The following is a 14,179-nucleotide window of genomic DNA, read 5'->3' on the forward strand; positions in this document are numbered from 1 at the left end:
CTGAGCCTCAAAGAAACAAGTACACAACACACAGTTAGGTTTGACTTCCTTGTCTGTGACCTTAGAACACCAGACCTGACTTGTTTATACACATTTTTTCAATATATGAGTTGTGCCATGAGAAAATCAACATAGTGGGTTTGCGACCAGCATGGATCCAGACCAGCGCGGATGCGCAGTCTGGTCAGATTCCATGCTGTTCGCTTTTAAAGCCTATTGGAATTGGAGAAACTGTTAGCGAACAGCATGGATCCTGACCAGACTGCGCGGATGCGCAGGCTGGTCTGGATCCATGCTGGTCGCAAAGCCACTATGTTGGTTTTCTCATGGCACGGCTCATAACATTAACGCTTGTGTAAGGTTTCTTAAGAAACCCTATCATCATTTAAACCTTATAAGTGAGTCACAAAATGTTACAGAACTAACTGTCTTGTAAACATAGGCGTACTGAATAATGCTCAAAAGCTATGTTACAGAGCGTTAGTTAAGGCCTGTAAGTATCAGTGGGATAGCAGTCGTCAAGGCGGTATGGGGTCAGCTGCTTAACCCGAAGGCCATAACAGCATCACAATCACTTCTTCTCCACTGACACCAGTATTAGTTTTTCAAGGAAGTGGCCTCAAGAATGATACAATAAAGTTTTAAGTTTCATCAAAATCCAGCTAAAACATGTTAGTGCAAAGTAAACTAAGTTAATGATAATTTGTGTGAATAATACCTGGTGAAGCCTCGCCTTGCCGTACTAGGAATGAACCTTTTGGATAACCTATAGACAATAACCACTCTTCTGAAGCATTTCGACTCACTTTGCCAAAATACCAACTGCAACAGAAATGTAAAAATCATTTTAAAGTGCCATCATGTTCTGTTATTCAATAAATTCAATGTCAATTTCTGACCCTGCAATTGCAAACACACTGCATTCAAAGTTTTAAAATAAACAAAACTATCAACAAAAATATGCTAACTGGAATTGTCATTTTTACTAGCAAATGTCAGACAAAGACTTCCTGGATACTTTATTATTGCCAGGCTTTTTCAATGCTTAATGGACTTCGTGTCCACAAAAATATCATCAGGTCAGATGGATGTAATTCTGTACATATGCTGCAGTTTTTCATTGTTGATAAAACAACTTCCTTTAATTTCATTAACAATTCTGTAAAATTTGGAAATAGAGTAAGAATCTAACTCATGCAAAAATCCCTGAATCTCCATTTAACACTGACACATTTCAACCTTTCAGACACAAGACCAAAGACAAAATAATAACTTACTCATATTCTTTCAGTTTCTGTTCTAAAGGTGTGGGTGGGGCGATACTTCTTGGTGGCGACAAATGTTGCTGGTATGGATCCTGCCATACAGTCACATCGTCGTCCTCTTCTAGCGTGTCAGACAAACTTAACAAGAAGAAATTATCCTGAAACTGCTCAATCCCTCCTTCGGGGATGCGAATATCTTTCCGACACATTGGGCAGGGGAAGTATCCGGGGCGATGCCCCGTATGTCGTCTTACATAGTCCTGTAGACAGTGTTTGCAGAAACTATGAAGGCAGGGTAAGGCTTTTGGTCGTTGATACGGCTCGAGACAGATCTTGCACGACAAGAACTCTTCTTGTAACTTTTCCTTCAGACTTGACCTACCGTTATGGGACTTTGCCATATTTAGCCATTCTGAAAATAGACCATATACCTACCATTATTATCTCTTAAAATAAATTTCCAAATACTGTAAAATCATTTAATTTTTAATTTCATTAGCATTATTTTTTTGGCGATTTCTGCCAAAAGACTTATATGGGGGGGCATTGTGTGTGTGTGTGATCGGGTTAACGTCTTTTTCAACAATTTTTCATTAATAAGTGGAGATAAAATTCATTTGGGAATCTTATTTGTTCATAATCAAACTTGATTTAATTATACAGGTCAGGTATTATTAACCACGAAATTTAACTTGCATTAATATTATTATGATTTCACAGGTAAGGCTCATTTTGCAACCTATTCATAATTAATTTCAATAGGCAGCACATTTTGTAAGATATTTCCTGAACTTTTTATTATACCTACTCCTGCTACCTACTATCACAGTTTACCCAGACAAGCTCACCACTGCAACATTTCTTGTCTAATACATCTTTATCAGTTACAGTTTGTTTCATATTCCATATCTTAATCCATATTTTTAAAACTTTTTAACATACACAATGAAAGATGAAAAAACACAGATCAAAAAATAAACTTTTTGCACAATCCCGTTATACCTGAGAAAATAGCTACGCCAGTCACATGTGTTTTGCAGCCAGACTCCAGAGTTTATATACATGATACAAAATGTTTAGAAAATTAGAAGCAGACACTCTTAACAAGTGGTGTTTTAACCTGGAGCATGCCCTATACTCTCCCTGGATTTTTGCAATGTGTGTAGATCATTTTTAAGAAGACCAAGATCAAAGCTAAGCAGGTCAAAGCACACAGTTAAAAAGGTTTTAGACCTTGGCTCCTGTTCATTTCTATTTTAAAATTGTAACAAATTATAATTTTGTAACTTTTTTTTAGTACTTTATCATTTCCAGCTCAGAGCTATCTATCAACTTCTACCTGCATTCCAATTATTCAATAATCCACTAAAAAGCAATTAATCTTTCTTGGCACATGTAAATAATCTCATAATTTCTTATCTTAAAAAGTAATTAAACAAAGTTCCAAGTTGATTTTCCAGTAAAATTCCTAGCAGAAAATTTTGCATTCTTTTAAGTTAAACACATTTTGGATTATGCAGAGATCTACCTAAGTCCCAAAGTTTGAAAGGCCAGAAATTCATAAAAATTACAATTTGTTAAAAGTAGAAAAAATGTGGTGTTTTGGCATTGCAGTAAAATAAATCTAAAACAATATTTTTCATAAAATACAGTTTTCAACTTTCAAATTGTTTCATTTACCAACAAGCATTTAATATTTCGATACAGAAGAAAACCATGCAAAACATCCATGCATAATCCATACATGCATCTAGACATCTGACACCAACAGAGAAACCAACCTTTTCTAGAGGCATATATCTTATCCCAACTCTTTGCCAATGCCCCCTCACTTTTCCCAGGTAGGGGCGGGCAGGGAGGGGGTCCCTGAGGTGCTGGGGACCGGGTGCAACCTGGTGACCCAAACATTTGTACACATCTAACATTCATAGAATCCAACCTTACAACTCCTGAGCATTTCAACCTCTCGCTTTCACACTGAGAACATGTTAATTTTTCTGCAGATTTTCCTTTCAATTTTGATGACGCTAAATTACTCCTATTAACGTCACAATTACATGCAGTCTGATGGTCACAGATACTCTGCATTCGGTCCATATCGCCCATCGATACTGAGGTAGTTAGAGGCTTTCCGAAATTAGTAACGTTTCCGGTCAGTCTTCCGCATTTATCAACTGACTTACCACGGTTCCGGTAGTTAGAAAATCTCATGGTCAAACTTCTACCAACAGAAACTTTACGTTTTTCTTTGCTTTCACCTTTTTTCTCCATTATTAATTCATGAAAAAGTAATTTAAAAATTCTCGACAAAATAAAGTTTTCCTGAAGCTGAAAATCCTTTGAAAAATTCAAAAAACACTCAGAAAAGATCCTTTTTCCTATATGTTCATTATTCACTAAGCTACTGTTTTCAATAACATGAATAATATGTTTCAATTTACCGCAAACTTCTAAGCAAAGAAGCCAATTATCTTGCTATTCTTCTCGTAAACAACCTTCGGCTTGCAATTTTGTCCTAATTCAGTAATTTGCAGGCTCTACTCTGTGAATTCCCATACACATTTCCACCGTTTGATACAAAAATCCTGTGCAAACTCAATTATTCAGGCCCCGAGGGAGGTATAATATAAAATTGGCACATGGTCTCAGTAAGCTGATAGTTTTTCTGTGACATTTTCCCTCGTGACATTTTCTGTCTACTGTTTTATAGACTTCTGATCAATATTCCTAGGAATCCTAGTTTGTGAAATACATGAAATAATCAATTAACAGCTATCTAAAACAAATAAAAATATAAATTGAAGAACATTTTCTAAGCAAAGCCTTTCTTTTTTTTAATGCTTAATGCTTTTCATAATTCTGTTTTCCTTTTTCAGATATTCTCTTCTGAACACCACATTAATTTGGAAGTTGAATGTTAAATGACCACCAAAACTAAACTTCTAAAAAAAAATTAATTAAATATCAGTAGTATATTCAAAAATAAATATTCCAAACTTCAACAGTTACTGTATTTATTCTTACTTTGTACATATTTTGTTACTTTTACTTGATCTTTTTCCAAAACTGATATATTTTAAAATGTATTCACTAAATCCATCCAACACTTCACTACTGGTAAATCTTGGCAAGGCAGCTCACTTTGATTTTTTTCTGCTAGCATACTTCAACAAAATTCCTGGCTCTTGTGTTTTATTAATGAATGAATATATGTGATTGAGGTCAGGGCTAAAACTTTGCCAGAATCTATAATCAGGTAATTATCATCATCATCATCTAGATTTTATGAAGATATAGACAGCATATGCTTGCAGTTTCCTATCTTGAGGGAATGTGAATGGCTGGCTTGTACACTCCTACTTTTTTTACTTTTTACTTTTCACTATAAGGCCATCCTCAAAATAACTTGTTTTCTAGCTTCAAAAGATCTAATCCATTGAAGTTGCCCTTAATGATATAGATAAATTTAAATCAAAAGGTAAAATAATAATTATCTTTTCTACCATTTTATCTAAAATTCTTTTTAGTCCATTCCACACTGAGGCACATATGGAAGAGCATTTTGGTGAATATGTAGCCTCGTTTAAATAGTCTTTATTATTGTTATTATAGTTTGTTGAACTAGCAAAATAGTCAGGAACAAATTTTCGTGGCAATCAACAAAATTAAATCCAGGCTGATCGACATAGGCCATTCACTTAACCTTTGAAATGTATTACCCACAAATTTATGTCTTCTTGAAGTAACTGCATTTGCCCAGGACCACAACATTTTTAAGTATGAAGAGAAAAACAACAATTTTTAAGATTTGCCTTAAAATGAGGAGGAAGGCTTCAGGTAGGCAAGTGTACAGCCAGGTTAATTAACATAAGTACGAATGGAAAACCTGTGTAACCTATACTATGGTTTGCGGCCCTGCTATCTAATTAGAATACATTAATATAACTAGTACAGAAGGTATTTAATAAAAATATGTTTGTTTCAAGTTTGGCACACTGTCATAAATTAAGCTATCTAAACCAAAAATATTCTTTTTTTCCCCATTTTTTTTCTTCATGACTTTGATTAACTCATTTAGATATATACACAATGCTACAAACTTTGAGCCTAGATTTAACTGCTTAACAAATAAAAAAATTCATTAGTGTTTTTCTTTTCTTCAAAATTGAGCGACTGCTTAAAACATGTTATACTAATTTGTTTTAGTGTGATTGTGATGAAAGCTTCAAGCTTATTGGAACCACTCTCGAGTCTGCTTCCTAGAATAAACAGTACTCAGGACTTTGTCATTATGAGAAGTCATGATCGTGACCCCAGTGGGTCTCGAACCCACAACCCCTGGATTAAGCGGCCGACACCTTATCCACAAGACCATCGCTTCTCTTAAACAGATTGAAACAAGAGCTAAATCAATATAGGAAGTAAGCTGACTGACTGCTTACGAGGAAAGTGGCAGTTTGATACAGGTGCCCGGTAAGCCAGTTTCAACTGTGTGTCAAAACAATATATCTGTGAATCAATTTCTCTAAACTGCATTGCATCTATATTAAAGTGCCAAAGCACAAATTTCACCTTCGTACACTTCATAAAAGAAACTAAGCATTTTTGCAGACAAGTTTGTAAGAAAAACCTATTAATCTGACATAGCCTGGATGTAGTTCTATGCACTGTTAATTAGAAACATCACTAAAGTACCTAAAACCTCCGGAAATGCCCCGCATGGATCAAAAACAAGCCTCTACTTCCTATTGTTAAGATCCTATGTTATTATAGATACAACAGATTTTTCCTATTTCACTAATTAATACCATAGAAGTAAAACACCATTTTTTTTATTCCAGGAAGTAACACACCTGCTCACCATCTATACAATATATAGGTGTATACAAGCAGCATTTATAACTTCATTCATCAATTTCAACAATGAAATTGTTTGCCCTGCAGTTTTTTCCTTATTTGGGCTGTATTCTCTTCTTTTTTTAATGAGTTTCCTTCAAATTTGCTACTAATAAAAAATAAACATTGCATGCCTATCCTCTTTTTAATTCACCAAAGTATTTTAAAATGATATGCCTTTAGATCATGCTCACCATCATAATGTTCATTACCATAGAAGCATTATTATAGAAAGCAAAATTTAATAAACAATCAAAATTCAAACTGAAATTATTTTAGCTGAAATTTCAGGAGTCATTCTGCTGTAAACTTTCTTTACCTTATTTGCAATGTTTTTTTTTTTTTTACTTAGGAGATAGCCCAGCTGCATAGTGTTCTATATATTTCACTACAAGACAACTCTTTCTTAAAAAAAATATTTCCAAGAAATTCGCTGAAATAACATAATTATGTTTGACAGTTCACAATTAAAAAAAAAAAAAAAAAAAAAAAAAAATGAAAGTATTTTTATTAAATAAATCTTGATGTGTACCCCTCTAAGGGTTGCTCTTTCAATAATACTCCTCAAATTTATCCAGAACAAAAAATCTTAATGAATTAATCATTTATATTCCTTGACCTAGAATTATTTGATATAATAACTTTCAATTAAATCCAAATATTTTCGTTCCTGGATCTGCATGCAATGTATCGTCAGTCCACAGTAATTTCCGTGCTTATTGAAATACTTCCAACATTAACCACAAAAGTCATGAAATTTAAACTATTTGCTGTTATTTCATTACAACACACACACAATTTCATTACCGATTATTCGTTTACAGCTTGCAAATGAAGAAATACATGCAGCAGTTTTAACATTCACAAAGATGAAAAAAAATTCCTCCCTTAGGAGCTTCCAATATTTAATAAGCTATAACTTCTAAGAGAATTCTTGTTTTAAAACTACAATCCTTAAAATTCATGCGATATTTCGCTAGGTATTCAATGCCTCGGAAGATGCTCCAATCAAGCCATTTCATAAAACTCTGTTATGTTTGAATAGTTTCCAAATTTTTCATGAGTACAAATAGACAACAGGAAGCGCTGGTTTTAAGATGTTTTATTAATGGGCTAAGCCGTGGAGTGCACTATTTATATTGTTAATTACAGTATAAAATATGTGTTGTTTTTCTTATTATTTTATGATAGAAGACTGTGTGTAGTGCAGAAGGTTGTGTGTTTGAGCTTTAGCCAGTTGTAACTCCTCTGAGCGTAAATTTAAACTGCTGATATGCCAACAACAGGAACTTCAACATTGAACAGAACGGATGCAGAAACTTTTTATTTTTTTAATGAAGATTTCTGTTGAAGAGTTGAACGGTGGAGGATTGGAAGACTTTAGATCCTCGGCAGTAGGAAGGTACTACATGCAGACACTACAGAAGACCACTGAACTTCCATAAGCCTGCTAGATGATTTCTTCGTCATCTCAACAGTGTCAATCCAGAACACCATAACTGCAAAATGGCAACTTTTGAGGACAGAATAAATATAGAGTCCTTTGGACCAAAAGTCTTTTGAACTAGTTTTAAATCATGTTTTATGTCAAACAGAGCTGGCGTAATGCAATAAGGGAATCTTTGATCTTATTAAACTGTATACAAATCTTTTTCTGCTGGCTAAAAAAAATAGCAGACCCTTAGATATTCACTCGTTTGTTAGTACTTGTTACTTTTATTTAATTAATACAAAAAAGAATTATGGCTTACAACAATATGGTGGCTTTTCAAGTTGCTTAAAACCTGCAACTGCAAAAGTCAAATCAAGATCCTGTAAGCGCACAATTTTCAGAGCAAAAAATCCTATAAGATAAGGGGTTGTTCTGCCTATTTCACATTGAAACAAGTCAAATGGTTTATCGCGCCAGAAATTTGTACAAACCGGACAGAAGTTGCGAAATTGTCATTTGTGCAGGAAAGAAGCCTTTACCATAATGTCCAGTTCTGGACAGGTATAGTGATGTATACGTTTAAGATATCATGCTTTCTGTTTAGGCAGGTAAACTTGTGTTTGGTTAAATTTCAACAGAGCACAATTGTCTGAACAGTGTACAAACTCATTACTGTTTTTTCAGGCAAGGGTGGAAAAAAAGTGGTAGACAATGAAAGCAGTAACATTTTTATTTAAAAAAAAACCAAAACAATGAGACAAACATTTCCAACATCTTTGGACGGTTCAAAAATCCCATGTTAAACATACGATAAAGCCTGAAACGCGTGAAAATGTTCTGAATGTAAACAGGGTGAAGTAGGCGCTCTATGCATAGAGTTAGATTATGCGTCTTGATACTGTACCAGAGGGGTCGGTCAATTGTGGGTTATTGATTACACTGGGCAAGTCTACTTACATATTACTTGATGAAAAAAAATGTGTTTTTTAAATGTTGCTCTTAAACAAGGGTGGCGGTTGAACTACAAAAAGTACAACAACAGTTAATTCACAACAAATCGTATGGTATGTTTTATAATCAGTAGAATTAAGCTAGTCGTATTTACGCCTATGAGACCTGTTTCACCCATAAGTAAAGAATTCACAGGTCCATCATGAAATATTTTCCCCAGCGCGCATATACTTCACCTATTCCATTTGATCGCAGCCACCAGGCAGCGATCATTAATGTGATTGGCTATACTGCATCAGATAATGTTTCGACAGAAATGAGCTGAAATTTGCAGAACGTTTTCGCTCAAAATTTCAGACACCGGGATTTGAATCGACACTGCTGACACCTCAGAATTTGACAACAGTTAGCTTATAGTTGTATTAGCTTGACTGATGAAAGCGAGAAGTATTTCAGTAACTCATCTCATAATTGAGAGTCATATGAGAAGGTTTGGTTGTGAGCCCTATAGGGCATCAACTGATGCTCGAACCCACAAAAGTGTGGAGCAAATGCTTCAAAGTAAGACACTGTAACCACTCGCTCATATAAACTTTTTTCTGTAGGTACTGACTGGGTTTAACACCATTTTTTAAACTATTTGAGTAAATGCTTAATAAGCGGTCAGTTAACCCTTGATTATGTACGCATCACTTCTTAGCGGCGGACTGGAATCATTACAGAGAACATTATGTTGCCCAAGGATAAAAATTTACGGTCTCAACTATTTAATGTCAAAAGGTATGGAAGGTAACTAAATTTTAAACAGGTAATTGCCAAATAAAATGTATTCCTACTTAAACTTGGCAAGAATTACATATTTTTTTCAAACATATTGGCGTTTCTAGTAAATCAGCACGTTTATCTACATAAAACATTTTTTGCTAATAACTGTACTCTGCCAGTAATTTTATTAAAACATTCAGGAAATATCGGAGCGTTTCTCTAACCAACTCTGCCAAAGTATTTATCAAAACCTGTTGTCATGCTATTAATGCTGCCTGAGATCTAATTTCTTGGAAAACTTTTTTTGTTTTCAGTTTAATCACCTGCTATGGATACTGTGCCAGTACTATATCTTGCCGATCAATGAAAGGGTCTAGATTCACTCCAGGCAAGCAGCTGTAGACAGGAAGGCACATTTTTTTTTCGAAGTTTAATCACCTGCTATGAAAACTGTGCCAGTTGTATAAGAGATTTTGAAACAATTCACTCTGGCTTACTGTCGATGTCTAGATCCACCCTAGGCAAACTGCTGCAGACAGGATGGCACTATCTTGTTTTAAGCACAGGCTGTTGTGAAGAATGTGCCATTAAACTATTCACCCTAGCTAACAGTCAATGTTGTTTCTGAAGCTCTGGGTATCAAGATTTTAGTGGATGCTCAGATAGAAGCATATATCAATACAACATGCTCCAAGATGGCCACAGTCAATGTTATCAAAGAGGAACATACAACACACCCTATGTGTACCTGCAGTACTGAATATCATCTGAAACACTCCAAACCCAGCATGGTAAAAAATGTACAAAAATTGCAACAGCTGAACAAGAGTTAACATTTTATATTCTTGAAGGGTGATCAGAGTAACTAAACATTTATTAGCAATAGTGCTACATTTTCATATTCCTTCAGTTCCTGGTGAGGGTTAACCAGGGTGGTAACATATCAAACTCATCAATGAAGATGTATTCTACCTATTTACAATTTGGCAACAAGTCTATTCCACTCTGTGTGGCATTCTTGACTTTCTGGTAGCGTTTCAAGACTCTATGCCAAAACCTGGCTTCTGGGATTAGAGTACATACATTTGTATAAACCTGCACTTCTTTCTTCAATGAAATTGAACACAATGACTGCAGGGATAGTGGTACTATCTCTCATTTAAAGGGACTAACTCACACATTTTAGGCGAACAATTTCTCTCAAAAATTCATATGAAGTGAGTAATCTGAAAGTGACTAGTGGACATATGATCTAACGTTTATTTTCGCCTACATATATACATTCTACGCCAAACTTGGTGGAAACGAACATGTTGAAAAAAATTCACCCAAACTGGGCAAGTAGCTTTAACATGCCGTTTACACACAATGCAAATATAACTTCTGTACAAAAAATAGACCAAATTTTCTACAGAAAAATTCTCCAAAGCGCAAAATATTAACTTAAATTCAATCCACAAGCGAAAAATATTAATGGTTTTCAAACAATTAAAAAAAGATGTCTTTGCTCAGTCTCTGAAAAATAAAATTACAATCCCTGAATGAAATATGTACTACAATTTTAAAGAACAAATCTTTGAATATCAATTTTGCTTTTCATATTTTCTTCACATTCCTGTGGCAAAAAAAACTTACTTGTTATGGCTAGCCAAAAGACTGCTTATATATTTATGCTATTTTTTATCCAGATTATAATCACATGTTAACTGATAAGCCATCAAGGCAACAGTTAGAAGCTGCAGGGAGCCTCTTATCTAATTGGTTTATCTTTCAAGATAATCTAGATATCAGCCAGGAGATATAGGAAAACATCTCCGTAATGACACAGATTTCAGCAGTAAAACTGAAGTATGTCACTTCATTCTGCGGACTCACAAGAAAAACAACAACAACATAAATTAAAATTCATACAGACCATTCTTCTGAACATCAAAAAGAAATGAATGCCTTCAGCATAACCTTTCCAGAGCAAACACCAACTGATTGCATGATAAAAATATGCTTACTGTATAAAGATTGTTTCTTTGATGAAGTTAATTTAACAGGACAGAAATCAAACTTTTTGGAAAGATGTTTGCACTCTGAAAAACTGTTGTTAACAGCGATTATATTATATTGCAACTTGGAAACAAGAGCACACCACTGTGTGCATCAAAATACATTGAGCAATATGCATATAAAGTTTGAGGACCACAGGTTAAAACATTACTGAACAGAAACAAAACTGGAAACAGACAGTTGACCAGCATCATCACATACAGTGAAACATGTTTTAAGGGTCAGCAAAAAAGTGGTCTCATAAGACAGGACTGGTGGTCTTTTAATACAGTTTAAATCTATATGAAATGTTCTATAGAGGGACCTAAAATTAACGGTCTTAAAACACAGGTTTTTGCTTAATACAGGTGGTCTCTTAAGCAGGTTTGACTGTATCACTTCCTTTTGATCACTCAATACAAGAATGACCAAGAATCTTGACTAAGAAGCCTAAAAGCTGAAAAAGGCCCATGGTGAACGTTCTTTTTTTTACCAATGGTCAATGTGAGTGACCTTGACCTTAAAACTAGTGACCTCAAAATCATTAGGCATCATTTTCTGCCAACTGGCAATGTGCCTGCCAAGTCTGCAAGCTGTAGGTCAAGTTGTTCTCAAAATATTAAGAAGTAAAAAGTTTTGTAACTACAGTCAGTATGACATTGACCTATCACACACTTACCCTCAAATGCACATGAGAAATATCCCTGTCAAGTAAAAAGAAACAGTCTGTCTGTAACCTTGACCTTTCATCCAATCTAAAATTAACAGGGGTCATTCATTGCTGTGCCTCGCAGCCATGTCTGAGAAACGTAGGTCAAGGTGCTCTAAATATACTGAGTGGAAATGCTTTCAATACTATACAGACACTGTGACCTTGACCTCTGACCCACTGACCTCAAAATCATCCCTAACCATGTGCATTGTGCCTGCACTGTTATTAAGCAGAAAAGAAATTACTTGTTTTATTTCTAAGGCTCATAGAAGAATGACCAATATTTTAAATGATAAAACTAAGTCTTGCTGCTTTCAGGTGCCTTTGGGGCACTGTTTCAGGCATGGATTGGAACTTGGGTAGAACCATCAACTTTCCATGATAGCCAGTTGGATGGCTTCCTCAAATTGATAATTTTTTCACCCCAAGCATGGTTTCAAACCCACAGCAGTGACATGTACCGGTAAGTAATTCAAAGTCAGCAACCTTACCCACTGAATCATAAAGAATACTGTGTAACATTACCAAATCTCAAATAATTTCACTCACTATGTTTCTTGCAACATCCACAAAACTTGTTCCTGTTCTCAACGCAAACCTATTTCAACTACATACAATTATTGTAACATATTCCCCAAACAAAGATGATTAAAATGTATTTAAGACAAGCGCCATGGATTCAGAGATTATGTAACATATGATAGAAAACTTAAAAGGAAAATAAAATCTTAAGCAGTGTATTAAAGATTTAAAAAAATCATTTCTAGAAATGAATGATTCACATATAATCTGTCTCCACATGTTACAAAGGACCTAGAAAATAATACCTGGTGAAATGTACTTGTCAATTCAAGATGAAAATGTTTTCATAAAACTGCAATATATTTCTTCATAACTCACAGTGCTAGACCACACAAAACAAAATAATGTTCATGCAATAACAAACAAGAGCACCGCCTACAGGTGCCATCGCTCGTCTGCAAGTGTAGGACAATATGTAAGAAAAGAGAGCTAGTTGAGAATTTCTAAGTACAAAAAGGGCCATAATTTTGGCAAAATCTGATGAGGAGAAAGGACGGCTTATTTGAAACTTTCCTTTTTGCCAAACTTCCATTGTGCCAAGGGAGCAAACCACAAACTTTGTAAGTCTTGCATCCACATGGTCTCCCTGGTGGGCAGAACCATTTGTGAAATACTAATATGTTAATTAAATAGGAATAATTCTACTTTCTAGTAAGGATATATCCTTTAACACTAAGAAAATAGAAATATTCTTATATTTGTATCTATACCTGCATATAATTATTTAATGAAACCTTTTTCCAACAACAACAACAACAACACTGATGCAGCACTACTAAATCTTGATTTCAAAAAGTAACAGCTATGCATGTAATTGACAGAAACAATAAAATTAAATGCAGCTCACTTCAGATCTACAATAAAACTAGTTCTTTAGACATTACAGTTAAATTTCAAATTCTCGCACTTCACACCACTTAAATGCTGCCTCTACATTTTCTATGCTATCAAAAACTGTAACTAAACTTTTATCTGATAACAGGCGATTTTTTTTTTAAAACCAATTTCATAAAAAAAGCTACAATTTCTAGATTTTAGTTGAGATAGGAAAGTGTGATGAATTCGATATTGCTATGACAAGGTTTAAAATGTTTGAGAACAAAAACTCCACGTTACAAAATAACCCAGATCATCTTACATTGAACACAACGGAACTTTTGACACATTCTATCAATTTACAGAAATACATTCTTTATACACCATCTATGTGAAATGAATAAAAAAAAAAGGTTTTTTTCTCTTTCAAGGCGTATAAATTTGACTGATTTTATGCTGCTATTGTTCAGGTTTAATATGACCTCCACTCCTCAATTCCTTATGGTACATTTGATTTCTTAGAAAAATAAAATCACCTGCATTTCAGGGTATACAATTTTTTTTTATTAATAATGCCCATTACCTCATATTTCCTAAACACAATTAAGCAGTGGGTGGTATGTGGCATCTAGTTTTTGTCTTTCAAAGTATGTGAAATAATTAATTAAAACAAGAGCACCGCCTTGCGGGTGCTGACGCTCATCTGATTTTTTTTGTATAATA

At 34.5% G+C, this 14,179-nt stretch overlaps 1 protein-coding gene across 4 annotated transcripts in view; it reads right to left on the reverse strand.

Moving 5' to 3' along the window:
* Nucleotides 1-14,179, reverse strand: part of LOC123554163 (tyrosine-protein kinase SRK3-like) — a 114,602-nt gene that overhangs the window by 18,602 nt on the left and 81,821 nt on the right. For 3 of the 4 annotated variants that reach the window (XM_045344104.2, XM_045344106.2, XM_045344107.2), the window contains 2 exons: nucleotides 1,278-1,677; nucleotides 719-822 (listed from right to left, as the gene is read on the reverse strand). In XM_045344104.2, the coding sequence (XP_045200039.2) occupies nucleotides 719-822; nucleotides 1,278-1,677 (504 nt within the window). Of the gene's footprint in view, nucleotides 1-718; nucleotides 823-1,277; nucleotides 1,678-3,046; nucleotides 4,002-6,968; nucleotides 7,123-14,179 lie in introns of those variants that run through there. The other variant, XM_045344103.2, reaches the window with a different exon arrangement.

Source organism: Mercenaria mercenaria, chromosome 7 (assembly GCF_021730395.1).
Source record: "Mercenaria mercenaria strain notata chromosome 7, MADL_Memer_1, whole genome shotgun sequence".
Taxonomy (NCBI): Eukaryota; Metazoa; Mollusca; class Bivalvia; order Venerida; family Veneridae; genus Mercenaria; species Mercenaria mercenaria.